Genomic DNA, 27,386 nt, shown 5'->3' on the forward strand with positions numbered 1-27,386 from the left:
TGCTTACTTCCAAAGCAGCCATAGTAAATTCCAGTACCAGAACTAATGGCTAGTACTATGAAAAATATGAGGTAGTCGTACCAGAAAAAGCCAGATATGACTTGTTTTCAGTAGACCTGAAAAGTTAAAACTAGATATAGTGACACATTTAATGGTTTACTTTGTTGTTTATACCTAATCTAGTGTTTTACGTAATACTTTTTATTTATATACAGAGTGTTTCAGAATTCATTTATTTTGTTATTTATATAATTTGATGTTTTGCTCGTTAACTACGGTTTTGAAAATTTTTAGTTTATTGCTATATTTGCAATATTTGCTTAAATCACATCGCTTTAAACTTCAAAAAACGCATATAAAATGTGCATTTAATAAAAAGGCATAAAACTAAAATGTAAATGAGTGTAATTATTCACTGATAATAGTTTTTTCCCTGTACTTAATAGAAATGATAATAGTTATTTATGGTATAAGTGGGTTATGTTAGATATTACCTACGAGAGGTATGTGTAACCTACGAGGGCTTGCCCGAGTAGGTTACTACCTCGAGTAGGTAATATCTAATAACCCACGTATGCCATACAACGTTTTATCCAATATTTCCGGATTTTTATCTATTAAATCTGTTAAATATAATCTGACGTTTCATATTGAGAAGTGCCAAACAGTTGTCAAAACTTCCTTACACAATTTTGACAGTGTCGAAGAATAAACAAATTTTCCACTGATTTGCCAGATTAGAAAATGAGAACTCGGTGGCCAACTCAAGTACAAGTGATCATGAACATGCAGCTTCTGGTTTGCAAGTCGTTGAGTCCAGAGAGATTCCTGAAATTCATTTTCACGAATTTTATTTTATCCTGCAATGGGTTATGGATGGTAATAACCCACGGTGCTAATGGCAACGTGGATTATATCAAACAGTCTAGTTATTGCTCAGTTTACTTAACAAAAACTAACAAGTAAAACAACATATTACTATTGAATATTGGATAAAATTGTTTAACCCAAAATAATTATGTTATGTTAGCAACACTTTTCTTGTTAGCAACACCTTTTTCTATTTTATCATCCACGAGGTGGAATAAAGCGTCCGATTTCCACGAAGACGATTTGAATACAACATTTTATTCTTCAAATTAGATTCAACAAGACTTAAACTTGCTTTAAATCTGTTAAAATAATCTTACGTTTCGTATTGAGAAATGTTGTCAGAACTTCCTTACACGGGAGAATTTCCGTGAAGTCGTGAAGTCAGGGCCGTACCCAAGGAGGGGGTTTAGGGGGTTCAAAAAAATTTTGTTGCTGAAAGTGGCAAGAAACCACAGAAAAAATAGTTAGAGTAAATTTTTACCCTAATCCCATCTAGTTTAGGAAGCACCTAATTAAAAATTTCAACATTTTATTTTTGTACTTGTTTAGGTGTATAAAAGTCATCATCTGTAGCAAATTTTGAAATTTTTTTCTAAAATGATTTCGGAAATATTGAAAAAGACCTATTATGCGTAGCATTTTTCGATATATGTTCATAGAAAATTTTTGTTTTAAAAATGAATATTCATCTCCTGTTTAAATTTGTAACAATAAAAAGTATTAAAAATTTATTTTATTTTTTGTTACTTTTGTGAGTTAATTTGTATTTTTTTATGTTTAATTAGGATCTCTTATTTCAATTTAAAATAAAAACGTGTACTTAGAGATTTTTGCTTTTTAATCCGTCTTCTTTCATTTCATTTTCATGGACCAACAAGAAAATAAAATCCTGGTTACGGCCCTGCGTGAAGTACACGAAAAAAGTGCGTGTTCAACGCGTAAGAAAAGTGAGTTTTCTTTACTTGTTAAACAATCTGCTATTTTTTGCATTCGCTTTCTAAAATGACTATTTTGCGCACTCAGAACAGCGCAAATTAAATCTTTATAATTTTAAATTTCGTATAAATTTTTCTACAAAATTTTTAGGTATAATACCCCGAGTGTGTTGATTGTTATTAACTTTTTGAAGTTATAGAAACAATAAACGTTAAATATCAACGTCAAGTCAAGGTTGATTAAAATTAGGTAATATCGTTTTTTTTTGTAGCCGCCCATGTTTTCAGCCACTTTTAACACAATTTTATTCCTTTTTTTTGTAAGCAGGACCTCTTACAAAAACAGATTCTTGTTTATGGCAATTTTTATTAGCGATCAACAATTTAATATAAGTTTTAAGTAATTTATCATTTTTAAAAGGCAAATTAAAATCACATTTTAAGGTTGTTTTAGTAATACGATATTAATCTCTACCTACTACGTATTCTACATTTTAAATTTCGTTAGAATCCGGTGGTAAATAATAGAGATATTAGATCCGAAAGTCTTAGGTGGGACACCCTGGATAGTGACCCACATCAAACTTTTATGTAATTTTCTCAGATTTTTTCTCTAAATTAAATATTGATGTGTACTCGTACGTTATAGTATACACTCATCATAGACTATTTTGAAAAAAAAGAACTTCCTAGCTTCATCCAACAGAGGAAAAAATACGAACATGTATAGTCCGTTTTTTTATTATATTTCAGATGCATACAATATTTTTAAACTCACAAATTATAAAAGTAATTTTTTTATTGAAACATTTTTCAAATTTCGTTTGTGCCACACAAACATTAGCAAAATTAGCAACAAAACGGCTGATATCTGGTTGTAAGGATTTAATAACTTCTTGTAATAACTGTTGAACATTCTATTCCGAACCTTTATTGCAGAAATATCAACCCTAAAATATTTTTTAATAATAAATGTTTTAACAATAAGTGTACTAAATTACTGAAAAAATCTCATATCATCAACTGTTAGCGAAGCTGGCCGAAGGTCGTAAATCACCTCTCTAGCGGCCCTATTTCCCGCCATAATAGCACCACAAATGGACCCATACCATTCTGTGGAAGTCTCAGCGCCGGCCCAAAATATCCTAAACAAAAATATTTTTTTTAATATTGAGAAAAAACCTAATATTTTCCAATTACCTCTCTGTGCTTTCTTGAACTGAGGACATTTTCCCAAACGATTTAAAACAACACATCGGACTACCACTTTTCCACTGTTCCACCGTGAGCTGAAGCGGCTTCAAAGCCTCATTTCCGAAATAAAAAGCCAACTGTTTCAAAATCGCAACTTTTGGGTCTCCCTCACACCGCAAAATGTAGCCCATTAGGGCAGCTTTGTCCTTTGTACTAATATCAAAACAACAAATAATGGGCTTTTCCGAGCAGTGCCCATTTAAAACGTGCACATCCCCCGTATAGCCCAAATTCGCCCAAAAGGGCAGAGTGTAAGTAACCACAAATTGGGCCAATCTCCCATCTGATACTCCACTCAGGGCCTCCAATTTGTGCCCAGACAGCGGTGGCAAAAATCGAATTTTTCTCATTTCGGAGGGCGGAATTGCCATAATTACATAACTGCTACTGAAAATTATACAGTGAGAGTAAAAAATATGGGATAATCTAATTTATTAAAACTGAAAATATTTTGTTTTGACAAAAATGCTCGAACAGATCAATTTTTTTTTAATTATACAGGGTGTTCGGTCCAATTCACCCCGGCCGATAACACCTAAACTTACTTTTTTTTTTCAAAAACTAATTTTTCAAATAATACTATTCATTCCTCGTTTTCATAGTAAATGCATCAAATTTTTTTGGCACATCCGGTGTAGCCAGAAATGCTACCAAATTGAGTTTTTCAAATGGGACACCTATGTTTTTTTGCTCGAAACAATAATAATTGGCATGAAAAATACGGTAAATCACTATTTATTACATTTTACTTTACATAATGCACTCAGAAAACAATTTAAATTTTTGAATTTTATTGCAAATTTTGTGGATTTTACTTTTTAAGGTATTCATGCAAAAAGTAATATGCTTGGATACTGTTTAATTGTTAGTTTGACAAAGCCTAATTTGTCAATAAATCTTATTGAGATCTTTAATAATGGATGATATTAATTACGACGAATTGGTAGATCAGCTTGAAGTGTAATAAAAATAGAGCGGAAGCTGAAAGACAGTATAGAGAAAAATACTCAAATAGAGTTCACCCAAATCGTTGGAAATTTAGTCGAATTGAAAAACAACTGAGACGAATCTTCTTCTTAAAACTAAAAAACTTGTGGTTCTTTGTGAAGAACAAGGAAATAGAAATCTGAATATTCTGTTATCAGTCGAAGAAAATCCAAGAGTTTCCATAAGAGAACTCGCTCATCAACTGACAAATTAGATTTGTTAAACAAACAATTAAACTGTATCCAAGCATTTTTTTATTCACACCTTTCTTTTAAAGTTAGAAATCAGGCTACGCGACCAATTTCCTTATAAAATTCTAAGATTTAAGATGTTTTTTGATTGCATTGTGTTACGCAAAATGTAATAAATAGTGGCTTACAGTATTTTTCATGTCAATTATTATTGTTTGAATGAAAAAAAACATAGGTGTTCCATTTGAAAAACTGAATTTGGTAGCATTTCCGGCAACACCGGATGTGCTAAAAAAATTGATACATTTACTAAGAACGCCAAGAATGAATATTATTCCTTAAATATTTACTTTTTGAAAAAAAAGAAGTAAGTTTAGGTGTTATCAGCCGGGGCGACTTGGACCGAACACCCTGTATATTTGTTTTCTATTGATATTATTTCACTTTTTGGATGTTTTTTTTTTCGAAAACTTTATATACCTAATATTTAATATTTTGATATTATTTCAACAATTAAAAGATCTATCAAATTGGCTAAAAACATTAGAGGTTTCAATTAAAAAAACAGACAATGACGTCATTCTTCAAAAACCAAAAAGTGTAAAATTTTAAGTCAAGTTGAGAATTGTGTATTTTTTTAAAAGAAAATTAATTAATTAACCTGTTCAAGCATTTTTGCCAAAACAAAATATTTTCAGTTTTAATAAGATTATTCCATAATTTTGTCGTTCATTGTACAGGGTGTCCCAAGTTTTAGAGCCAACGCAAAAATAAATATTTCTAATTGATTAAAAAAGAATTTTGATAGATAAAACTATTGAGGATTGAATACACTTTAATTTGATGTTTGATATTGTACAGGGTGCTGCATTTTGGATGTCCGAATAGGGAATCTCCGAAACTAAGAGGTTTAGCCAAAAACGAGTAATACATTCATTTTTTGAAAAAATAATATTTGTCAAAACCGCATCCCGCTATCGTCTTTTGTTTTCGACTTACAAACAAAAGTTGACATTTTGGCGAAATCTAAAAAAATTTACATCTTCGTTATTATAGAAGATACGGATTTGAAATAAAGACATTATACAGGCACTTTTTTACGTAGAATTTAATAATGTAGTTAACAATTTTTTTCAGTTGTTTGTTTAGCCGTAATAAAATAAACTTGTATTTTTTTAAATGGGAATCATAGATGGCTATGTCATTTTTAAAAAGCTTGTTTTTTTCTTTTCTAAAAAATATATATTTGTAACAAATTATTATGATACATTTTTAGCAAAAAATTATCTTTGATTTTTGTCCGCAGTTGGCCATGAAAAAATGTTGCATCTTCAACTAAAAGGATTTAAACTATATTATATTCAACCAGTGTCACTAATGAAAGAGTTTTCTAAGTACTAAGTAATGAAAAAAATGTAAAATAAATCGTAAATCAACTTATTGGCGACTAATAACATTTCTTTGTTTTTAAACAAGCTATCATTACCATTGCAACTTCTAGTGATCTATAGAGTGTTGTAAAAAAAAGCCGCTTTAATTCTTCAATAAAATATATATTATATGACACAAAAATTTGATTTTCCTATTTTTTGATTTTTTAAAAATATGTAATAATTTTGTTCTGAGGCGCTCGGATATTTGTTCAATGCTTCTACCGTATCGTATTTTTTAAATCTTTATAATTTTATCTATTTTTTCATCTATTTTACAGTTCACAAAACTCTTATTGATTATTATTCACACATTTGGAGTGAAATAGTTTTTCCAATGCCAACTATTATCAAATAAAATATGTATTTCACTTTTTAAGTATAGTTATAAAAAAATATTTTGTTACAAATATATATTTTTTAGATCAGAAAAAAATAAGCTTTTCAAAATTGCCATAGCCGCCTATGATTTACATTTAAAAAATACAAGTTTATCTTATTACAGCTAAACTAATAACTGAAAAAAAATGTTAACTACATTATTAAATTCCTCGTAAAAAAGTGCCTGTATAATGTCTTTATTTCAAATTCGTATCTTCTATAATAACGAAGATATGAATTTTTTTAAACTTCGCTAAAATGTCAATTTTTGTCTATAAGTCGAAAACAAAAGACGATGGCGGGATGCGGCTTTAACCAATATTATTTTCTCAAAAAATGAGCCCCAGAATGTATCACTCGCTTTTGGCTAAACCTCTTAGTTTCGGAGATTCCCTATTCGGACATCCAAAATGCAGCACCCTGTACAGTGAGACCTTAAAAATTAAATTTGGAAAAAAATCAATTATCTGGAATAAAATTCTATATGATAAAATTCTTTGATTTTTTTTCTGTGGTATTTGTAAAAATATAATAACGATAAAGTTGATAGATTTTGAATAGCTAATTAACATTTTAATATTGAAAATTTGAAACTTGGAATAATTTATGGGGGGGGCTGGGGTAATTGGTGATCAGGGCAGAATTTCTTGACAAAAGAAAATAATCCGCAATGACATTTATGACACACCCGGGCTCTATTGTCAATGCATTAGCAGCAGATCTTCCCAAATTTGGCCATAAATTACCAGAATTCCCAATATCAAAATATATCAACTTTTACATTATTCAATTTTCACAGTCACTATTAGAAAAAATGAATGAATTTTATCATGTAGAAAAGATTCCAATTAATTAAACCAAATTTGGTTTTTAGAGTCTCACTGATATTCGCCAAAAATTTTAAACAATATCAAAGTACTAAATTGAAATCTATACAAGGTGCTTCAAAACTCGCGCCCCAGAAAAAAATTTCAAGTAAGGTAAGATACCAGGAATATGGAAAAAATGTTTAAAAAAATTCTATCTGTCAAAAAAAAATTGTCATTTATTTTTTGACATATGGCACTTTTATGCCTATTTAGTGATACTGATCTTGTATATATATTTTTACAATTATTTAGTAAAAGTACAAAAATTTTTCCAATAAAAACCACAAATAACATTGAACAGAGTTACAATATAGGGAAAAAATTTGGAAAATCATTCAAGTGCAAAATTAAAACCCTCATAACTTCGAAATTTTTATAGATACATTTTTTTACATTTTTCCTATGTTCCTGGTATCTTAAGGCGTAAGTTCTGGCGCACCTATATAATCTTCTATCGTTTACACCAACAATTTTTTTAATCAATTAAAAATATTTAATTTTGCGCAGGCCCTTAAACTTGGGACTTAAAAATTACAAAGTTTTGTTATAAAACATACTAGAAACTGCCACGAGTCGTAGTCACTTTATTGTGACACCCAGTTGTTTTAATTTGCCCAACTCGAGCTTTGAGAATTGGGTCCAAATTGAGCAAAAACGTGATTTTATTGCAAATTTCGTGAGCCCCATCCTAGAATTACAAATTAATTAATTGCTAACAACTTTATGTTGGGACCTTGATCCAAAATTCGTGCAATCCATCGTGGAAAAGGGCCAACTGGTTTGCGATTCCGTGACTCGAAGTGCAGAAAAATATGTAAAAACCCACAGTCAAATCGGCTGATTTTAGGCCAAAGTTTTTGAGGATAATCGAATCGATTAGCGCTTCCACACATTTATTTTTGACATTAACACTGATGAATTTTTCCATATTTGTGGAGGCCAAAACCGGGTCGAGTCTCATTTTCTTGCATAATTTTTCAATTTTTGACACAAAACGTGCGAGTTCTAGTTGGGCCCCAATACTGAGAAACGCAAGTGGGTTTTGTTTGGTCTGTTTCAAAATTTTCCCATCATAGTCGAGAATAACTTTTCCCTTTTGGTTCGAACTAAACTCAATGTTCATGCCGAATTCGGCTAAAAAATCGATAAGTCCTTTTTGTTGGGCACTGATCCAGTGCCCCCCAATGTCATACATGTGATACTCATCGTTTTTGACAATTAGGGGCTTTGAAATGGCTCGACCCCCGATTCTGTCTGACTGAAAGATGAATATTTCGTGTGGAAATTTGATAAATCACCTGTGGCTTCCAAAATAAGGAGACTTAAAGTGGGTTCTTTTTGGAGTAATGCATAGGCGGCGACTAGGCCTGAAATGCCAGCGCCTATGATGATAACATCGGCGTCTAAGACACGATAAGTGTCTTTCATTTGTGGAAGAAATTTGACATTTTTGGCACAAATTGAGGACGATTGCTCTGATCATGGCTACTGTCATCTCCACTCCATGAAGAGGCATAATTATTATAAAATTAAATTATTTTATAACTGACAAAAATTTGAAAATGATGAAAAGTTTTAGATTTGTAAGAGCAAGATAATGTAAATAGGTGTACAAAATTATTCTTATCCCCATGAAGTGTTGCCTGCGTCAGATGTAAAAATAAAATCCATTTAAAGTCTGTTTTTTTTTAAATGGAAATTACCAAGTCAAAATTTTGGTGAAAAAATTGGTAGCAGCTTGTCTCCATAGCCACAAATTTTGTCCATTTTAAAAAAAACAGACTTTATTTGTTTTTTTTTGGTTAGTGTTTTAGTAGGGTCAAACGAGTAAATGAGTTTTTGTCTGAAAAAAGGAAATTGACAAAAAAACAAATTTTTGCAATTTTCGATATTTTTTTTTTAATTCTTTCTAGAGTTTCAGACAGAAGTTACATAATTAATGAGACTTAAAGGCACGATTGCTTGGAATTGGCTGAAAAATTAAGTCGCTCTGTTTTGGCTAAAATTACGTAAGCCAGACTTAAATCGATATTTTTTGGTATTAAGTAATTTTCTTTCTCAAAAATGAACTAAATCTTTTAAAATGTGCGAAATAAAGCAACGATTTTTTCAGTGTTGGCAAAATATTTTGAAATAAATGAGATTCTGGAAAGAAAAAATTGACTGAAATAAGATATTTTTGCCAAAATTTCTTGTATATTTTTCTTGAGTTTCTTGACCTAAAGTTACGATTTTTTGACATGTTTGAGCAAAATATCTTGAATTAATTGTTTTTTTTTTTGCTGAAAAAAGCTTGAAGTCGCTCAGAGATGGCTGAATTAGTGTGATTACGATCTAAAATGACTGTAAAATTTTTCGATTTGAGTTGGTTTCTTGCTCTAAAACGAACTAAAACGATCACTTTCTAGTGTGTTTTGTGCAAAATCTTTTAAAATATGTGCGTTTTTGGCTAAAAAACGTAAGTAATCGCTCGGAATTGGTTGAAATAAGATAATGGGGGACAATAAAATCATTTTTATTTTTAGAAAAAAACCCGTTTATTATATTGTGTTCTTATTATTTACCATAAAATCAGCAGTCTTTACACTTCATATTAGGCTTGAAATAATATCAAAATTTTACTTAGAAAATACTTATTTTTTTAGTTTTCTGAGATCACAAATTTGTTATAGTGTGCCCCAGGGGTGGGGTACAGTTTAACAGCCTTAGGGGTACAGTATAACAAAAAACTACAGGGTGTTCGGTTTTTATTGTTACAAATTTAAACAGGTGATAGGATATTCAATTCTAAGACAATAGTTTCCTATAAACATGTATCGAAAAATGCTTGGTAAGGGAGCTACACCCCCTGAAAAGGGGCTAATAGGTTTTTGCTAATATTTCATAAACCATTTGAGATAAAATGACAAAATTTGGTATAGATGATAACCTTTATACACCTAAGCGAATTCAATCCTCAAATGTCGAAATTTTTAATCAGGGGCGTCCGATACTGGTGGGGTTTAGGGTAAAAAAAACCTATCTATTTTGGCTTTAGTTTCTTTAGTTATGCATTGACCAAAATAGTGGTCACTTTGAACAACTCCTTTAGATTTAGGCAAATACATTTAATTAATATTATTATTGTTACTGTAATGTAATGTTAATTAGTTGAGGTATTCTGTAAATTGTGATTTATTTGAATGTTGTATTGGTGTGTAACATAAATTTTAAATTAATTTTATTCAAAAACAATAAGTCGTATCGACACAAGAGAGACTTTTCTTTGATAAACTATCGAACTTAAGATTTTGTTGCTGAAAGTACCGAAAAGCTAAAGTCAAAATAAATAGGGTATTTTTTTACCTTAAACTCCCCCAGTTTCGTACGCTCCTGATTAAAAATTTCGATATTTGATGTTGAATTCGTTTAGGTGTATAAAGGTTATCATCTGTACCACATTTTGTAATTTTATCTTAAATGGTTTCTAAAATATTAACAAAAACATATTAGCCCCCTTCCAGGGGGTATAGCTCCCTTACCAAGCATTTTTCGATACATCTTTATAGGAAACTTTTGTCTTAGAATTGAATATCCTATCACCTGTTTAAATTTGTAACAATAAAAACGGAACACCCTGTATAAGTCAATCGCAGATTTGCAGCTTCCTCAGCTTGCCCCCTGTTACATTGGCCCCCATTTGACGCTATACAAGGTGAATAAAAAATATGGAACCAATCATTTGCCTTCAGAATTAAAGTGTTATAAAACTTAGCATCGTATTTTGAGGATAAAATTTTGTTTTGTCTTTGAATGCAACTTAGACAAGGTGATTCAAAAAAGTCTGTCCAACAGAAATAAATAGTCGAAGTGAAAAATTTAAACTTTATTTAAAATTTTATAGACAGAATTTTTTTTAACATTTTTTATATGTTCTTGATCCTGGTATCTTACCTTACATGACATTTTGCTCTGGGGCACAAGTTCTAAAACATCCTGTATATCTCGTGAAAAAAGGCTCAAACAATTTTGTTGTCATGGAAACTTTTAACTCAGTTAAACATGGTCCAAGACTTTTGAATCACCCTGTATATAAATGTTTGATAAAAATTGATTAGATAGTTATAATCCTTACATGATAGCCTTTGAAAGAAAAGTTTTATAATGGGTTGCTTGTTGCTATTAAAAAAGTAATAAAAATTTTTCAGAACTCAAAAACAAACATAAAATTTCGAAAAATTTTATTTCTGATCAAAACGTTACATTTTTATAGTACTTTATCATTATCAATTAGATTTTTCAGAATATAAATAAATTACAAAAAAAAATTTGGTTCCATACTTTTAACTCATCTTGTTTGAAAAACTTTGTTCTATGATAAATACAGAGTGAATATAAAGTATGGAACCAAGCGATTTTGTTTTTAATGATTTGCCTCCAGAAAATAATAATTAATATAAATTAAAGTAATATAAAAAATCTGATCGTATTTTCAGAACAAAATTTTGTTTTGTTTTTGAGTTATGCGATTTTTTTTTGTCAAAATTGCAATTTATGTGAAAAATTTTTTTTGATAAAATTAAATATAAAGCAGATAGTTGTAATCCTTAGAGTATAGCTTTTATGTGAAAAATGATTTTATAGTGGGTTGCCATTTAAAAAAATATCTTTTTTTGTAGAACTCAAAAACAAAAGGAAATTTCGAAAAATTTTATTCTTGTTAAATCATCACATTTTTATAGTACTTTATCACTCATCAATTCGTTTTTTCAAAAAATAAATAGTTTAAGCAAAAAACGTTTGGTTCCATACTTTTTATTCACCTGGTATATCTGAACTCCATCGTACTTGGTTACTTACACTCAGAATGTTAACAAAGTTACAAGTAAACCAATTTTAGTAAAAATTTCGATTATTTGTGTTTAAATTGTAATAAGAAAATTAAACTCGTAGGAAATATCTATAACAAAGAATTTAAATTTGCCGCCAGTTTTGTTTCAAAATAATACAACCAAGATACGGCGCCAAAAATAAAAATTTGTTGACAGGCATATTGTATGTTATTTGATTTTCTATATTTCACTTTAAATTCCACTGCTTTCAATCACCAAGTTTTATTCGCTTTTGAAACAAATTTTAGTTGCTTTCTATACAGGGTGTTTCACATAATTTTACGAGGCCTGCGCCTATAAGATGCAATCAATAATACATATTCCGATACGAACTAGATTAAAAATTTTGAAAATTGGATAATCTTCTCTAGTTTGTTCATCCTTTCAAAAACTACAACATTTTTAGTTCGTTAGTGATTAAGATAGATAAACTAGTATCATATTTATGCCGAACAAATGATAGTTGATTCCGAAAAACTGCAGTTTGTGACCATTAATGAAACAGTGATTAGTTTGACAACTACTGTCATGGGTTTAAAAAAATTAAATAATTAAATGTGTATTTTTTGTATCCAGCGTTTTGTGACTTTTGTATATTTAGGTGCGTACATTAGGCGCAGGCTTCGTAAAGTTGTGTGAAACACCCTGTATAATTTTCAATATTTTGTTTAGACGTTTCCCTACCCTTCTTCCTTTGAGTGCCGGTTTTGATAGTTGCCTATATTACAATAAATGAAAAGTTAACAAATGGCTACTGTTTCTTTGTTCTTCACACTTTATTATAATTATTTAAACGTGAAATAAATTTTTAGCTGTGGTTTTAAACATTGTTATTTGCATTTCTGTGCGTTTTTTCGAAGTATTGTTGGTTGCATGCACTACAATCGGCCATTTTTTGCCCATATCCACATACGATTGCAAACATCGAAATGTGTGAAAAACCTAACCTTCATCCTTTATAAAAAGCCGCATATGAGTAATTTCGAAGTGTGATTAATTTTCCGAAGTAATTTTCTTTGTTTACTCATGAATAATAACAAAGTTGTCAAGACCGTGTTGTTAACCGAATAAAAATCACATTTCAGTCCGTCACTTCAGTGTTATGGCCGATCCTCGTCTAAAAACTCTCAAAATCAAAACAGGTGTAGTAAAGAGATTAGCCAAAGAAAAAGTGACTTATGAGAAAGAAGCCGATCAGCAGCGAAACAGAATTGAAAGATTAAAACGCGAAGGTAAAGACGAATATGACATCAGGAAACAAGAGGAGGTCCTCCAGGAGAGTCTGATGATGGTCCCGGATTGTCAGAGACGTCTCGCACTCGCTTACGACGAATTGACCAAAATTCTTGAATCTGAACAAGACTTGAAAGAACTTGAGGAGTACCACACTGCGTTGAAAGTGCTCGAGGAGGCAAAATTGCAGTTGCCTCACAAGGACTAATTTAGTTGTTTTTTTCTTATTTTATTAATTAACTAGTTCGTAATGGATCAGCTTGGTGATGGCCCCAGACTCAACTACCTAGACCCCCGACTTTCCAACACCAATTTCCAACCACTCCCTGTGAAAATCGACAAGGAAAAAGACCAACAAATCATTGATACATGGCTCGCTGAAAGAGGAAAGTTCCAAATAAACCCCTACTACGCCATCCGGAGGCCCCGATGCGAAATCACCCTAAATGGGGCGAAACAAGCCTTGCGAAACTGTCTCGCAATCGTGGAGAAACTAAACAAAACACAAGAAGAACTGCGAAATAAAGTCGAAACCATGTCGTCGAACGAATGGAAACAAAAAACCCTCGATATCGGGAGTCTCAAAGACGAGTTCGACAAATCAATCCTCTTGTTCGAAGACAACACAATTTTGAAGTCGCTCAAAAGCCTGGTTGTCAAACGTGCGAAAAAACGCCTCAATCAGAAAAAACAGAAAAAGTTTCGACAAGAACAACACAAAATCAAGAAGGAGAAACAAATCGAAATTGATAAAAACATAGACAGGTGGCTGGAGAGCAAGAAAGAGGAAGTTGAACGCGCAAAAATGGAAGAGAAGATGAAGAAAGACGCCGATTGTGTTTTGTATGAAGTGACGAAGAAAAAGTCGGAAGCTCGCAAGCAACTCTCTCTTATTTCCGCTCTTGTTAAGTTGAGGACGGTGAGGGACGCTATGGCTACGCAAAGGGGCGAAAAACTGTCTCTTGAAGACAGGAAAGCCTTCGGTCATGTCACAGGTGAAACTCGTTTAGGCAATTTTCTTGTGTTATTTTTCCTCTTTCAGAGAAATTAATTCGCATGTGGGAAAACTCTTACCAGAACTACTGCAAAGAGGAGCAATGCTTGAAAGTGATGCTTGAACACAACGCCACGATGGACTCCAAAGCGGCCATAAACGCGAAACAGGCGCGTATTGTCGACGACTGGGAGTCTCTACTCTTCGGCCCGAAAGACGCCCCCGTCAACAACCCCACGTTCTGGGCTTTGACCAGCGCCGACCGCGATATGGAGACGTTTATAGCGATCAGGAAGAGTTGGGATACGTTTCTAAGGGCTTCAGGGTCCGCCATTCCGCTAGGTTGGGTCATTCCGCCAGAGACACCCAACGAGAGTTGGGCCCCGTTTTTAAAAAATGACTAATTGCTTTTCCAATGTTTTTAATAAAATGACTAATAATTAAAGGGCTTTGCGATGGTATTCGGGTGTGGCGTTTCCGTAGTCTTGCAAACTGAACAATTGGGCACTGTTTTTGACGAGATATTTTAGAAAGTCTTGGATGTTTTGGAGCAAGAGTTGGATGCTGCGTTCGTCGAGGGGGGTGTAGGCCAACATGGCCCCCAACTTGACGAAAAGTCGGAGTAAATGAGTGGCGCCGTAGATCTCAGACATGGGTTTGTCGGGGTAGTTTTGTAAAATGTCGGCGTATTGGGGCCTCTCGAATTTGTACAAGAGTTGCGTCCCTAACATCACATTAAAGTATTCTTTGATTCCTTTAACAATTTCAATAGTGGCCGACTCTTTACTCGAATTATTCGACTTGATTGATTTCTTGTAGGTGAGATAATTGTCCAGAATTTGCTCAACAGTGACTTTCGCTGGCAAATTCGCTAATTTCCGTTGTCTGGTGATTATGTCCCAATCATCCACCAACCAGGGTTTTAATTCATCAGGGATTTTAACCTTGATTTCAACTTTATTCAAAAACTGCTCTTCTGACTCAACTGAGGGGTCCAGTCGCCCCCTTTTCTTCCGAGGGACGTCCGAACCTGAATCTTGACCACTTGAAGGAGTACTTATTTTGCTCTTCCCTCCTTTAACCAATTCGTTATTTGGGGTACTTGACCTCGAATCAATCTCTTTCGTTGCCTCAGCTTTATTCTTTTTAGCTTTTTTCGTTTTACTAGGTTGAGTGGAGTGGGCTTTTTGGACTTCCTTTTGTCTTGCAACATTGGCTTCATTGTACTTGAGGACCCGGCTTTCGGGCACCCATTCGTCCCAACTGGAAACACAAAAATGTTAATTTAACACCTAAAACGCTGTTTGCATACTTTTTATTCCAACCAGCATAGTGGATAAAATATTTCACTTGTTTATCCTTGGTTATGGTCGATTTCAAACATTTCGCTTCGTATATTAAGGGGCCGTGAAAGCACAAAACTTTCTCACCTGAAAAAGATACATGTTTTACACGGTTTAAGGGGGCTGTCAAGGTTTTCACCTTCGGAAAATTTGAACTTTGGGGGCATTTTTCACATCAAACAACTTAAAGTTTTGACATTTGACAATTGTTTGTGGCTACAGTTACAAAATACTCAATTTTGGATCATTGTGCCACTAATGACTGTGGTTATAAATTTATATTTCTTCAAAATCAGACATTATTTTTTGCACGAGTTTGTTTATGTGTACCAAATGCCAAATTTGATTTAATTTAGTTTAATTACAAGTTGGAAGTGGCTACAATCACAAGTTAGTGTCAACATAGCCTAACTCGGAGATTAAAATTAAAATTTGATTTCGTTTAAAATGGGTAAGTTTTGGTCAAACTCGCTCCACATTTGTTATATTATAACTCCAGAGTTGCAAGATTCTAAGAAATCGAAGAAAAGTAAACCCAAAAAGAAGCCCCCTCTTCCTGAGGACGACACCTCCGGTGATTTGCTTATAGTCGATGAATCCGGGGGCAAAAACAAGTCCCCTGTGAATAAACCCCCGTCGACATCGTCCACTTCAAATAAGAAACGAAAAAAACGCGATAGTGCCTCTAGTGACGAAGAAAGGTGGCTTACTGCAATCGAGTCTGGAAAACTTGAAGACGTTGATGACGAATTGAAGAAAATCAAGCCAAAAGATCCTGCTTTGATGACAGCCCGACAGCGGGCAATGTATGAGCGAGAAGTCGACGGGAGCCCCTCTGTCACAACCCCCACATTAATGTCACTACCCACCGGTTACAAAGTATTTCAATTTCGTTTCGCCCCAATTAACTAATCTTTGTGTATTTAGGAGAAAGTCATGACGGCTGAAGCGATCCAAAAAGCCGCGATTAAATCCCAAAAACGCAAACAACTAGCCGACGAAAAACGAGAAAAGGATAAAAAGAAAACTATGGAAAGGTTGCTGAAAAAACAGGAGTCCAAAGCGGCAAAAGCTGCGAAAAATAAAGTAACAAAAACACAAACTCCTATGATTTTGTATAGACAAAATGTGAATGTGACCACACTGTCTTTTCCCCCGGGGATGGACTGGCCCTTGCCCGTTTCAGAGGGCAAGGAGCCCCCAAAACCGACACTTTGCAGCATGGGCTGTGGCAGTGTGAAAAAGTACTCCTGCTCACAAACCAACGCACCTTTGTGCAGTTTAACTTGTTATAAAAGAAATATTGCGAGTCGGATTTTGTGAAGAAAAATCGTTTTTGAGTCAGATGCCGGTAATATATTTGTTTTTAATATTTTATTACATAACTTTCTTTACGGTTCTTCAGTTCTATTGAAAATGGTAAGGCCAGTCTCACTTATTTCCTGTTTTATTGTTAACGGAAGCAGTAGAGAAAATTGTTTATGTAACTCTTGTCTACCTGGCCCATTTGTAGATATTTTGGCACTGGATATGACGTGTAGAGGTGCCCCAATCAGACTCTAAGTGGGAAACCTGTACGAAATTTGTGCATCTTATAACAAATAAACTTTTAGGTACTATTCGTTTTTACATTGATCACACATCTTCCATACAAACAACAAATTTCAACCACTTTTCGTATCTTCGTGCCAATTCAAGCTCGTGGAATAGTGACGATTGTACGAGATTTTTTTTAATAAATTCTGCTTCGTTTTTAAGCAAAGTTTGGTAGAGTCGCGACGATTGGACTTTGTTGAGTTGGCTTTTAAACAATTTTGGTTGTTTTTCACCATCGCTGAAGGCTGAACTATCCACATTGACGATATTTGTACCATAGAGAATGACTTCGTCGAGTTTTGCGTCGGTTTTGAAAGCCAACCCATGGTACTCATGGGCTGTTTTCACCAAATTGTAGACCAAAAATCGTCGGTGGTACCATATGGATTCGTGGTTCGGGTAGACCGAATTTAACATTTCAACTACGTTGTACATGTCATACAGTAGCAAACAAAAGAAATTAACGAAATTGATGGTCTCTTCCAGGGGTTTCCCCTGGAATTTGTCTTTTCCCAGAAGAAATGTGAGAATGTCTCTGGGGTCGTTCTCACTAACTAAGCCTAATATTTTGATAGTTTCACAATAATAAAACTCGTATACGTTTGTAATCCTCCTACTTTTCCTAACGGTATTGAGTAAATACTGTCTATAGTGAAATCCCGTGTGTTCTGACACATGTCCAGACACCCATTTTTCACTAAACGCAAGCTCGTCAGATACCACATTGGTGAAATTCCCGATTCTTGTCCCCAAAGTCTCGATGCACCAAATTCGGTGAGTCCACGCGTGGTAGTTATTGGCGTTTCTTCGTGCCGCCATTTCGCACACCCCCAGTTCGTTTTCTAGAAAATTTCGGGGGGTTTCCAAATCGTTGACTTGCAGTTTGGCCAAAATGCGCCCCAGAAGCCACCTCCGGTATGCAAACGCCTCGTTTGATTTACTTTTGTACGATAGGACCATTTTGCTAAAAATCAACTCATTGGTGACTCCAATTACGTCGTTTTCCACCAATTCGCGTTTCATGTTCCAAAAAGTCGAAACGTCGGGGTTGATTAACAAAACTCCGATGAGGAGACGATTCAAATTGCTCTGTTTGGCGAAGGAGAGTTTGCGTTTTGCGAGGGATTTTCGAACTTCAAACAGTTCTAAATAAGCGTGACGGTAGATGTGTTTCACACACCATGATTCTAATCCGATGTTGTGTTCTTCGTATAAAACGGGCGATTTGTTTTTTGTGTTGGACTCGCAGGGGATTATTACGAATTCTTTTCTGAAAAAAGTGGAAGTTGGGACAAAGTGAGGTTAAGTGGGGCGACTTACAGTTGGGGGTCGTTATTTAAAATAGTTTCTAGGGTGCGTAAAATGCGCTGAGACATGGAATTGTCGTCTTCCATTTCAGCAAAGGTGATTATCAGCGGGAAAAGGAAATCAAAAAATATTTGGATTTTTTCAACGAATTGACATTTGGAGACACCGTTGCCAACATGATACATTTCAGCCAAAAATTCCTATTTAGTGCCTTTCCACCAATTTTTGCAGGCTATTTTAATTCCTTTGAGTCAAAAATTGTTTAAAAATCAATTTTTTAGTTTTAGACAATTTTTAGTTTCAATATGTTATTTTTTGTGAGTGTAAGCAAGTTTTTGTTACACTTTGTCCCATTGATGTATTATTTATCGGGTGACTGTTGTAATAAAAAAATCTATTGTTGACATTGAATTATTGGTAATCCTAACTTAGTATTGTATGAGAATGTTTGAGGTGATAGCTTAAATGAGCAGGCGCCCCTTGCAAATAAATAACAATTAACTATAAAAGTTTGACGTTTGAATTTGAAAGTCAAGGTTGCCAAACTAAAATTTTAAATTTGACAGCAACTTGAGGTAAAAAACTACAATAATCATTATTTAGCCACCCGGTATTTTAGGTTTGAGGTAACTTGTGTCGGCAATTCAAAATTAAAATCAAGTAGTTTTTTATAATACCTAGAGAGATAGTAACGCATCGTAAATAATTTTACCCTAATTTCAGAAAGAAAGGTGGTCAGCTACCGCCCCCATGATTTAAGGGCAAAATTGGGGTATTAAAATTTGTTAGTTTTGAATTTTTCTTGCTGTACCGTCGGAAAAATTTTATATATTCCACTGGAGAAAAGTGTCATCTCCTCCTTGGGTGGTTTCGCAGTGGGAAGAAAAGACACACTTTGCTTTCTTGTAATACAAATAACTATAGAATAAAATAACACTTTTTGAAAAAGTTTTTCATTACAAAGCTTTTCTTGTAATTTTTGAATAACTCGTCCACAGGTACAAAGAAGTACCTATTCAAAACATTAAAAAATGCCATAAACTTGTAAAATTTTAAAAGTATCAGGAGCACAGGAATCAGAACCAAAGGGTGCTGATAAAAATTAATAAATTTCTGTCAATCAAATTATTGTAAATAAAACTATAAAGTTATAGTAAACTCATAAAACGCTTGACAATTCCTACAAATAATAATCGGCCTGTAGCATCATAATGAATCCTTATTTACACATTTGAATAAAGTTCAAATTCATCCTTCATTATCCTTTTTATCATCTTCTTCCTCCTCTTCCCAATCATCCATTAATTTATGTACCGTTTCTCCAGCAACTTTTTCTTTTTCTTTATTATCTGACTGTTGCGAATCTGTATCTTCCCAATCATCCAAAATGGATATTTTTGTTGAAACATCTTTATTTTGCGAATCTTGCGAAGATTGAGAATTTTCGTCGTTAAACTGACTAGTGGAAGTGTCACTTTGTGACAATTCTTGTTCCGCATTGTTTTCTTCTTGGGTTTTATCTTCTTGGTTTGATTCTTCTATTTCCATAGGGGTTTCAGTGTTATTTTCTTCTTGAGTTTTATCTTCTTCGTTTGGTTCTTCTATTTCCACGGGACATGTTTGAAGCTCCTCTTTTTCACATTCTTCTTCTTTTTCTGGTGTGACAGAAGATGGAACTTTGGATGGTCCTTCATCTTCTTCTTTACTGACATCAGTTTGATTCTCCTCTTCTTCTCCTTTACAACCCTCAACTTCTTCTTTATTGATTTCTATCTGTTCTTCATTTTGTTCGACAGTTTCCGGTTCTTCTTCTTTATCATCTTCAACTGGTGTTTCTGCAACTGGTTCTGGTAAACTTTCCTCAATTTGAGGCTCTTCCACAACTTCCGTTTCCTTTATTTTTTCATTTGTTTCGACTTGATCGGCCTCACATGGCGTTTGATTTTCTTCAACATTTTCCTCAACTTCTTTAGGTTGTTCAATCGGCTTTTCCGGTTCTTCAGTGATGGTCAAAGGTGAGGTAAACTCAAGTTGGCTTCCTTGAGTCAAACTTTCAATCAAAGCATCATTTGGTGGTACAACAGGTTCTGGTTCTTTCTCAGGTTCCTCTTCATTTTTTTCCTCCACAATTGGTTTCTCCTCCTCTTTTAATTCACCATGACTTTCAATTTCCCTCTGTATCATCTCTATGGACTCGATTTGTGTTTCTTGAGGGTTCATCACTACTTGATTTGCAGTTGACGTTATAGTTGCCCCATTTCTGATTTCAATCATCCCAGTTTGTGAGTTAACCATGATGTTGCCTTGGGAGGTTATAAATTGATCTTGTTGGCCATCTACTGGATGACTGTATAGTACGACAATATTCGAATTATCATTATTTATCTCTTCTTGATTATCACCATAGTCGTGATCGGTTAAAACCATAACTAGTTCATCGGTTGATGTTATATCACCGGAGGATAACATCGATTGGGTTAAAACCCCTTGGGAGGTTATAACCTCGTTTTGATTTTGGGTCAATTCAGGAAGAATAAATTCCGGTTGTTCAGTTTGTTCATTGAAACCTTGTTGATCCGGTTGTATAAATAATTGTTGGTTCTCGTTTATAACCACGATATCGACCAGACCTAAACTCGTCGCAATTCCCGTTGCGACATTATTCAAGGCTTCAGCTTCCGAACTTGGTTCAAGGGTAAGTTGTTGATGAGATTGATGTCTCTCTTGCACTTTCACATTTGATAAAATATTAACCTTTTTAGGTGTTTCAGTCGGATCCGAGATAATCTCAGGTAAAATATACTCATCTTTGCTCTCCTCCTCGTCGTCATCTTCGACATCTTCCCCTTCTTCAATACTCACAATTCCGTCCCTCATCGCCTCATTTCTGTGTTGTAGTCTCACATGAGAGAACAAATTCACCCCCGATTGATATCTCTTGGTACAGTATTGACAATCATAGTTATTTTTATTTGACTTCCCTGTATGTCCTGTGATTTGTATATGACTGGTTAAAGTCGTCTGGGACGTGAACGTCAATTTGCATTCGACGCATTGAATTTCATTCTTGTCGTGTTTGAGTTTGTGTTTGGCGAGTAGGTGGGGACTTAGGGCGATGAATGGACATTGGTCGCATTTAGGGAAGTTGTAATTCGGGGGTGGTTTCATCCCGTGTTTGGTGTGCAAGTGGTACATTAAAAGGTTGTGTTTGCTACATCTATGGCCGCAGTATTTGCACAGTTTCGCATCGAATTTTTCGTTATGTACATCCGTCATATGTTTTCTGTATAGGTAGTAGAGGACGAATTCGACGGGTTCGTCGTCGGTGCTACAACGGTCGCATTTCCACGGGGATTTGTTGTCGTTTTGCGAGTCGGAGGTGAGGCATGGCTTCACGGGTTTCGGGAGATCAGTTTTTTGAATATCCGTGACCTAAGGAAAACACAAGAAGAAAAAACTCTAAACTGAATTTTTTTTACCAACCTGCATCTTCAATTTTTGACCCCGAATTTGTATATTCTCCCCTTTGGTTTGCTCCAAAGCTGTCGCTTTATTCTTCGCCATGATCTTCAGCCTGATGTTCTTATTCTTCTTCACTAATTGGGGATATTTTTTCAAAAGTTCTGTAACAATCTTCTCATGATTTAACTCCCCTGTTCCTTTCCCATCTGTTGCAATACTAATCGTCGTAGTCTTATTCTCCTGTTCATCAAACCTCACTTTCTTCACAATTCCTTTCTTCTGTTCTCCCGCTTTCCTCTTCACTCCACTCTCTCCAACATCTAAATCATCTACTGCTTCCTCATCTTGACTCAACCCCGAACGAATCTTTTGTTCTTTGACGTAATTCTTCATTTCTTCCATATCCAAACTCGGTGATGATTTCTTCGAAATGGGAGTGGAACGATTAGCGTTGGGGATTTGTTTAAGGTCATCAAATGACGTACTGGCTCTGTTTTCTTCTTCTAAAGTCAAAAGCGGTTTACTAGTGTAGGAAATATCCTCGAAACTTGTATCCATGAGAGTCAACGGGGGCAGATCTTCCTCAGGCCACTCGAATCTGGTCGGTTTGGGGGTGTTATCGGGGACGGAAAGGGGGTCAGTAGAGGGAGACCACTTCGTTTCAGAGAAACACAAAGGCGAGGAACTGTGAGAAGGTGTGGAGAGGGTTTTGCGTTTCCATATGGGGAGTTTGCGTCCGGGGAGGGGGGCCGGTAGATCGGAGTGGGGAGAAGGCTTAGGAGTCGGCTTTTTTACTGAAATAAAAAGAAAAGTTCAGAAATACATATTTTGACTTAAAGGCAATAGAATTATTAATAACAGTGGCTTGTGATTTCGAAATTAAATTGGCAACATTGCCATTCTAATTTTCGAATGGACAAAAAAAATTGAAAAAATAAAGCTTTTTTCTAGTAAGGCTAGATATAAATTTAGTGTTTTTAGGGGTACGGATAAAACTTAAGTAATCTGATATAATTCAATGTTGCCAATTTAATTTCACAATTACAGGCCACTTGACCAAAATTTCACTTAACCATGGTATAAAAAATATTTTTTCATATGTGAGAACATCAAACGTAGAAATTACATTGTAAATTTTTTGTTTGAAAAAATCGAAGAAATACATGTGTCGTAAATTATTAAGTACATATTTCGCACAAAACTAGCCGCATATCATGCTTATTTGTAATTTTAGAAAAGTAAACTTTATAATTCTGTTATCAGAGTGACTCAATTGGGATTGTTTTATAGTGTTTCAAAATCTAAAATTTATAAATATTCTTGTATTTTTAATTAATACATAATTTTTTAATTACTGATATAGGAGTAGTAAAAAAAAAATCAAAAATAAATAAAACTATTTTTGCTCATTTTTCGAGCATTTTCTACGATTTTTAATTAGAAATTTTCTCAAAAAAAATCGAAAAACCACCGAATTAATTAAAAATAGTTATAAATACAAATTTGTTTTTAAATAATCTTACCAAACAGGTCAAAATGGCAATTTACTTTTGCCTTTTTCTAAGGAATTATTTAGTCGTACATTTTTCAGCAAGAAACACAATTATTTTGCATAATTTCATTAAAAACAAGCCAAAAATTCAGCAAAATAGGCTAAAAATGGCGTTATTATGGCCTTTTTCAAGTGTATGTGTTTGAAATAAAAAGAAAAAAATATTGAAATTTTTGGCTAAAAAATTACAAACTTAAATCGAAATTGATATTATTTTATCGATTGTTAAAAGATATTTTTTCATATGTGAGAACGTCAAACGTAGAAATTGACAATAATGTAAATTTTTTGTTTTAAAAAATCCAAGAAATACATGTGTCGTAAATTATTACGTATTTCGCACAAAACTAGCCGCATATCATGCTTATTTGTAATTTTAGAAACGTAAACTTTATAATTCTGTTATCAGAGTGACTCAGTTGGCATTGTTTTATAGTGTTTCAAAATCTAAAATCTATAAATATTCTTGTATTTCTAAACAAATTCTTTATAAAAAATAACAGTAAAAGTTATAATACTTGGAACCTAAACGAGTTTCTTGTCAAATTTGAAAAAAAACTTTCCACCTAAAACAATCAAGATTCAATAAAAAAATGCGTTCAATCTAATTTCTGATTAAAGTGGCCTGTAACTTGAAATTAAGTTGGTAATAGTGTGAATGTAGATACTGTAAATGTATGTGATTTTTATCATCAAGTAGACCACAAATCTGAAATCTTAATTTGGCAACACTGACTAGTGTTGCCAGGTCTTGTAAATTTCACCAGATTTGGTGATTTTCATGATAGTCTGATAATTTGGTGAAAACATTAGTAAAATTCTGATATCTAGTGATTTTTAATTAATACATAATTTTTTAATTAATTTTAATGATATTGGAGTAGTAAATTAGATCAAATATAAATAAGACTATTTTTGCACCTTTTTCTACGATTTATAATTAGAAATTTTCTCAAAAAAAAATCGAAAAACCACCGAATTAATTCAAAATAGTTATAAATAATACAAATTTGTTTTTAAATAATCTTATCAAACAGGTCAAAATGGCAATTTACTTTTGCCTTTTTCTAATGATTTATTTAGTCATACATTTTTCAGCAAGAAACAAGAAGCCAAAAATTCAGCAAAATAGGCTAAAAATGGCGTTATTATTGCCTTTTTCAAGTGTATGTGTTTGAAATAAAAAGAAAAAAATATTGAAATTTTTGGCTAAAAAATTACAAACTTAAATCGAAATTGATATCATTTTATGGATTGTTAAAAAATATTTTTACATATGTGAGAACGTCAAACGTAGAAATTGAAATACTGTAATTTTTTTGTTTTAAAAAATCGAAGAAATACATGTGTCGTAAATTATTACGTATTTCGCACAGAACTAGCCGCATATCATGCTTATTTGTAATTTTAGAAAAATAATCCTTATAATTCTGTTATCAGAGTGACTCAATTGGCATTGTTTTACAGTGTTTCAAAATCTAAGATCTATAAATATTCTTGTATTTCCAAACAAATTCTTTATAAAAAATAACAGTAAAAGTTATAACACTTGGCCCTAAACGAGTTTCTTGTCAAAGAAAAAAAACTATTATTGTTATTTTTTTTTCACCTAAAGCAATCAAGATTCAATAAAAAAATGCGTTCAGTCTAGTTTCTGATTAAAGTGGCCTGTAATTTGAAATTAAGTTGGTAATAGTGAATGATGTGGATAGAAGTTATTCTTTGACTGTGAATATATGTGATTTTTATCAAGTAGGCCACAAATCTGAAATCTTAATTTGGCAACACTGACTACAGTGTTGCCAGGTCTGGTAAATTTCACCAGATTTGGTGATTTTCATGATAGTCTGATAATTTGGTGAAAACATTAGCAAAATTCTGATATCTAGTGATTTTTAATTAATACATAATTTTTTAATTAATTTTAATGATATAGGAGTAGTAAATTAGTAAAAATAAATAATACTATTTTTGCACCTTTTTCGAGCATTTTCCACGATTTTTAATTAGAAATAAAAAATAAAAAACATCGAATTAATTAAAAATAGTTATAAATACAAATTTGTGGCAATTTACTTTTGCCTTTTTCTAATGATTTATTTAGTCGTACATTTTTCAGCAAGAAACACAATTATTTTGCATAATTTCGTTAAAAACAAGCCAAAAAGTTAACAAAATAGGCCAAAAATGGCGTTATTATTGCCTTTTTCAAGTGTTTAAGCATGTGTTTGAAATAAAAACAAAAAATATTGAAATTTTTGGCTAAAAAATTACAAAATTAAATCGAAATTGATATTATTTTATGATTGTTTAGACTTACTTCGTTTTTGAATCAGAGGCTCGCAATATCTTGTACAAAAAAAAACCAAAAGGAACTGATTTTGTTGTTATTTTGTTTGTTTCACTTCATTTAACTGGTTTTTAAAATTAAGACAAAACAATTAAGACAAGACAAAACCAAAAATTCAACAAATTAAGTCAAGAATTTTTAATACGTTTTTCAACTAGAAACCCAATTATTTCGCAAAATTTTGTTTAAAAATGATGTCATTTTTGCCTTTTTCGATAGTTTAAGCAGATTTTTAAGCTGAAAACTCCGCGAGATTTTGCCATACTGAGTCAAAAATTTCTAAATTGTAATAAAGAAAAGATTATATTATATTTTTACGTAGGTCTTAAGATTTAACCACTCAGTGTATGTAAAAAAAACGTAAACTTTCGACATTATTGGAATGATTTAAACCATAATCTTGTAATCTGTTGAAAATAAGTGTTTTGACAACTTTTTCATCTCCGATCTGGTGAATTTTATTTTTGTGATCTGGCAACACTGACTATCAAATACAAACGTCATCTAGGGCAATAATATCACCATCATTCACTATTGCCAACCTAATTTTATTCATTATCAGAAATTGTTAAACTTGACACAAGACCATAAATAATTTAACTTGTAATAAAACTAAAAATACGAAGAAATTAGCAAGGAAATCCAGTAAAATTGAATGTCCAAAATTAAGTTGGTGACATGAAATAAAATAGAAAAGACGAAAAATTCTGAAGGATTAGATTCTCGTACCTTGTGCATTAAACATGGGGCTGTCTGGTGCCCTCTTCTTGAGACTTTTCGCCCCTGACGACACTGGGTGCTTCTGAGCATCCAGCAATTTGGTCAAAATCGTGATATTCATAAGTTGTGCCGTTTTATACAACCTATCAAAAATCGATAAGTGAAATTCCAACATCCCCGTGTACATAAAATTAACAATCGGCACAATCACATCAGCTTGTAGATCAGAAGGCATCATAATAACATTCTCTTCAAGAGCACAAGTCTGTTCCAGAAACTGGAAATATTCAGTACAAGCATTCATAACAAGCCGGTGCACTTTTAACTGAACATTCCCTTCGAACTGTAGAGTCATGTCGCAGTAGTCCGTTTTACTGAAGAACATTTGTAGACGTTGCAGGAAAAAAATCCCCCAATTGTCCACCCGGACTTGCTTGGTGCTCTCCCCCATTTTCGGATATAACCTCATACTATTTCCTGGTTTGTTTTCACCTAAGCCGGGCCTGGAAACAAATCGCCGTGAGAGAAGCTCGTTGAAAATAAGAAAAAAATAAATACAGCTCTGGGTTAGCTCCGAGAAGTGTTGCATTTTGGGGGTTAGAATCGAGACAAAGGGACTAAAGTCGGCCGGGTTTTGCCTGGGGGGAGTTTGGATCACATTATTTTCAATGTTTTTAATTCAAATTTACTGACCTTTTCCTTATATTGAAAATATTAGCTCCATCTCTACAGACGCATAAACATATTGGCGATACGCTACTACTCCTTTGGATTCGTAGGTGGCGCGGCTGTCACTTTGTGACACGCGGGACGTTTGAATCTAACCACAAAATTAATAAATTCGTCCGTCCTTAAACCCTTAAATTTTATGTCATTTGCCGTGAGTGCTTTAATTTAAAATGTGATTTGTCTAACTGTAACGATTTTGGTATAACTTGCAATATAACCATTTCGTGCAATCTGTATTCTCGAGTGATGCGATCAATGATTGATTAGAGGTGGCGGTCGGGAGATGGCGCTGATGCCTCTTGTTGTTA

The 27,386-nt window shown here is 33.3% G+C and overlaps 7 protein-coding genes across 14 annotated transcripts; 3 read left to right on the forward strand and 4 right to left on the reverse strand.

Annotated features, from left to right (window-relative positions):
• Nucleotides 1-2,568: 2,568 nt before the first annotated feature.
• On the reverse strand, nt 2,569-8,362 carry LOC123009900 (probable flavin-containing monoamine oxidase A). 4 transcript variants are annotated; one of them, XM_044406466.1, is made up of 6 exons: nt 8,219-8,362; nt 7,654-8,054; nt 7,478-7,608; nt 3,009-3,449; nt 2,810-2,953; nt 2,569-2,758 (listed from the first exon to the last, which is right to left on the reverse strand). In XM_044406466.1, exons 1-6 carry the CDS (start codon nt 8,346-8,348, stop codon nt 2,590-2,592), a joined length of 1,416 nt encoding a protein of 471 aa, XP_044262401.1. In that variant the 5' UTR covers nt 8,349-8,362; the 3' UTR covers nt 2,569-2,589. The 4 variants fall into 4 exon arrangements, with proteins under 4 accessions (XP_044262401.1, XP_044262400.1, XP_044262399.1 ...); XM_044406465.1 differs by having other exon boundaries at nt 3,009-3,446; nt 7,654-8,174; XM_044406464.1 differs by having other exon boundaries at nt 7,654-8,174.
• Nucleotides 8,363-12,691: 4,329 nt separating this feature from the next.
• On the forward strand, nt 12,692-13,232 carry LOC123009657 (tubulin-specific chaperone A). Its single transcript, XM_044406109.1, has 2 exons — nt 12,692-12,797; nt 12,877-13,232. Exon 2 carries the CDS (start codon nt 12,894-12,896, stop codon nt 13,230-13,232), a length of 339 nt encoding a protein of 112 aa, XP_044262044.1. The 5' UTR covers nt 12,692-12,797; nt 12,877-12,893.
• A 42-nt stretch (nt 13,233-13,274) lies between these two features.
• Nucleotides 13,275-14,463, forward strand: LOC123009654 (U11/U12 small nuclear ribonucleoprotein 59 kDa protein-like). The gene is made up of 2 exons (XM_044406104.1): nt 13,275-14,019; nt 14,067-14,463. Exons 1-2 carry the CDS (start codon nt 13,275-13,277, stop codon nt 14,420-14,422), a joined length of 1,101 nt encoding a protein of 366 aa, XP_044262039.1. The 3' UTR covers nt 14,423-14,463.
• Nucleotides 14,423-15,698, reverse strand: LOC123009655 (mortality factor 4-like protein 1). Its single transcript, XM_044406105.1, has 3 exons — nt 15,501-15,698; nt 15,331-15,448; nt 14,423-15,281 (listed from the first exon to the last, which is right to left on the reverse strand). The coding sequence occupies exons 1-3, from the start codon at nt 15,526-15,528 to the stop codon at nt 14,459-14,461; spliced, it is 969 nt and encodes a 322-aa protein (XP_044262040.1). The 5' UTR covers nt 15,529-15,698; the 3' UTR covers nt 14,423-14,458.
• On the forward strand, nt 15,658-17,183 carry LOC123009656 (INO80 complex subunit B). Of its 3 annotated transcripts, none has more exons than XR_006413029.1 (4): nt 15,658-15,812; nt 15,861-16,240; nt 16,289-16,924; nt 16,975-17,183. XR_006413029.1 is itself a non-coding variant. In XM_044406108.1 (4 exons), exons 1-3 carry the CDS (start codon nt 15,809-15,811, stop codon nt 16,682-16,684), a joined length of 780 nt encoding a protein of 259 aa, XP_044262043.1. In that variant the 5' UTR covers nt 15,658-15,808; the 3' UTR covers nt 16,685-16,712; nt 16,767-16,980. The 3 variants fall into 3 exon arrangements, 2 of the variants coding, with proteins under 2 accessions (XP_044262043.1, XP_044262041.1); XM_044406108.1 differs by having other exon boundaries at nt 16,289-16,712; nt 16,767-16,980; XM_044406106.1 differs by having other exon boundaries at nt 16,289-16,980.
• Nucleotides 16,695-18,475, reverse strand: LOC123009652 (protein prenyltransferase alpha subunit repeat-containing protein 1). 2 transcript variants are annotated; one of them, XM_044406103.1, is made up of 3 exons: nt 18,278-18,475; nt 16,992-18,227; nt 16,695-16,933 (listed from the first exon to the last, which is right to left on the reverse strand). In XM_044406103.1, the coding sequence occupies exons 1-2, from the start codon at nt 18,448-18,450 to the stop codon at nt 16,997-16,999; spliced, it is 1,404 nt and encodes a 467-aa protein (XP_044262038.1). In that variant the 5' UTR covers nt 18,451-18,475; the 3' UTR covers nt 16,695-16,933; nt 16,992-16,996. The 2 variants fall into 2 exon arrangements, with proteins under 2 accessions (XP_044262038.1, XP_044262037.1); XM_044406102.1 differs by having other exon boundaries at nt 16,695-18,227; nt 18,278-18,473.
• A 739-nt stretch (nt 18,476-19,214) lies between these two features.
• Nucleotides 19,215-27,152, reverse strand: LOC123009463 (centrosome-associated zinc finger protein CP190). Of its 2 annotated transcripts, XM_044405794.1 has the most exons (5): nt 27,043-27,131; nt 26,908-26,987; nt 26,359-26,852; nt 21,749-22,521; nt 19,215-21,697 (listed from the first exon to the last, which is right to left on the reverse strand). In XM_044405794.1, the coding sequence occupies exons 3-5, from the start codon at nt 26,816-26,818 to the stop codon at nt 19,514-19,516; spliced, it is 3,417 nt and encodes a 1,138-aa protein (XP_044261729.1). In that variant the 5' UTR covers nt 26,819-26,852; nt 26,908-26,987; nt 27,043-27,131; the 3' UTR covers nt 19,215-19,513. The 2 variants fall into 2 exon arrangements, with proteins under 2 accessions (XP_044261729.1, XP_044261731.1); XM_044405796.1 differs by lacking the exon at nt 26,908-26,987 and having other exon boundaries at nt 27,043-27,152.
• Between the last annotated feature and the right edge of the window lie 234 nt (nt 27,153-27,386).

This window comes from Tribolium madens, unplaced genomic scaffold, assembly GCF_015345945.1.
Source record: "Tribolium madens isolate multiple individuals breed KSU strain unplaced genomic scaffold, Tmad_KSU_1.1 Scaffold_7;HRSCAF=85;Tcas5.2_LG10, whole genome shotgun sequence".
Classification (NCBI taxonomy): Eukaryota; Metazoa; Arthropoda; class Insecta; order Coleoptera; family Tenebrionidae; genus Tribolium; species Tribolium madens.

What these genes read in the sequence shown, in the direction of transcription:
- LOC123009900 (XM_044406464.1), bottom strand. Translation starts at nt 8,348, where the DNA reads ATGAAAGACACTTATCGTGTCTTAGACGCCGATGTTATCATCATAGGC. An exon ending in TGCACGAATTTTGGATCAAG is followed by an intron (nt 7,609 to 7,653) that starts GTCCCAACATAA and finishes TTGTAATTCTAG; the next exon opens with GATGGGGCTCACGAAATTTG. An exon ending in ACGACTCGTGGCAGTTTCTA is followed by an intron (nt 3,450 to 7,477) that starts GTATGTTTTATA and finishes TATAATTTTCAG; the next exon opens with TAGCAGTTATGTAATTATGG.
- LOC123009657 (XM_044406109.1), top strand. Translation starts at nt 12,894, where the DNA reads ATGGCCGATCCTCGTCTAAAAACTCTCAAAATCAAAACAGGTGTAGTA.
- LOC123009654 (XM_044406104.1), top strand. Translation starts at nt 13,275, where the DNA reads ATGGATCAGCTTGGTGATGGCCCCAGACTCAACTACCTAGACCCCCGA. An exon ending in AGCCTTCGGTCATGTCACAG is followed by an intron (nt 14,020 to 14,066) that starts GTGAAACTCGTT and finishes TTCCTCTTTCAG; the next exon opens with AGAAATTAATTCGCATGTGG.
- LOC123009655 (XM_044406105.1), bottom strand. Translation starts at nt 15,528, where the DNA reads ATGCCCCCAAAGTTCAAATTTTCCGAAG. An exon ending in AAAGTTCAAATTTTCCGAAG is followed by an intron (nt 15,449 to 15,500) that starts GTGAAAACCTTG and finishes TATCTTTTTCAG; the next exon opens with GTGAGAAAGTTTTGTGCTTT. An exon ending in TATGCTGGTTGGAATAAAAA is followed by an intron (nt 15,282 to 15,330) that starts GTATGCAAACAG and finishes TTGTGTTTCCAG; the next exon opens with TTGGGACGAATGGGTGCCCG.
- LOC123009656 (XM_044406106.1), top strand. An exon ending in CACTACCCACCGGTTACAAA is followed by an intron (nt 16,241 to 16,288) that starts GTATTTCAATTT and finishes TTGTGTATTTAG; the next exon opens with GAGAAAGTCATGACGGCTGA.
- LOC123009652 (XM_044406103.1), bottom strand. Translation starts at nt 18,450, where the DNA reads ATGTATCATGTTGGCAACGGTGTCTCCAAATGTCAATTCGTTGAAAAA. An exon ending in TTAAATAACGACCCCCAACT is followed by an intron (nt 18,228 to 18,277) that starts GTAAGTCGCCCC and finishes CACTTTTTTCAG; the next exon opens with AAAAGAATTCGTAATAATCC.
- LOC123009463 (XM_044405796.1), bottom strand. Translation starts at nt 26,818, where the DNA reads ATGAGGTTATATCCGAAAATGGGGGAGAGCACCAAGCAAGTCCGGGTG. An exon ending in CCCCATGTTTAATGCACAAG is followed by an intron (nt 22,522 to 26,358) that starts GTACGAGAATCT and finishes TTTTTATTTCAG; the next exon opens with TAAAAAAGCCGACTCCTAAG. An exon ending in GTCAAAAATTGAAGATGCAG is followed by an intron (nt 21,698 to 21,748) that starts GTTGGTAAAAAA and finishes TGTTTTCCTTAG; the next exon opens with GTCACGGATATTCAAAAAAC.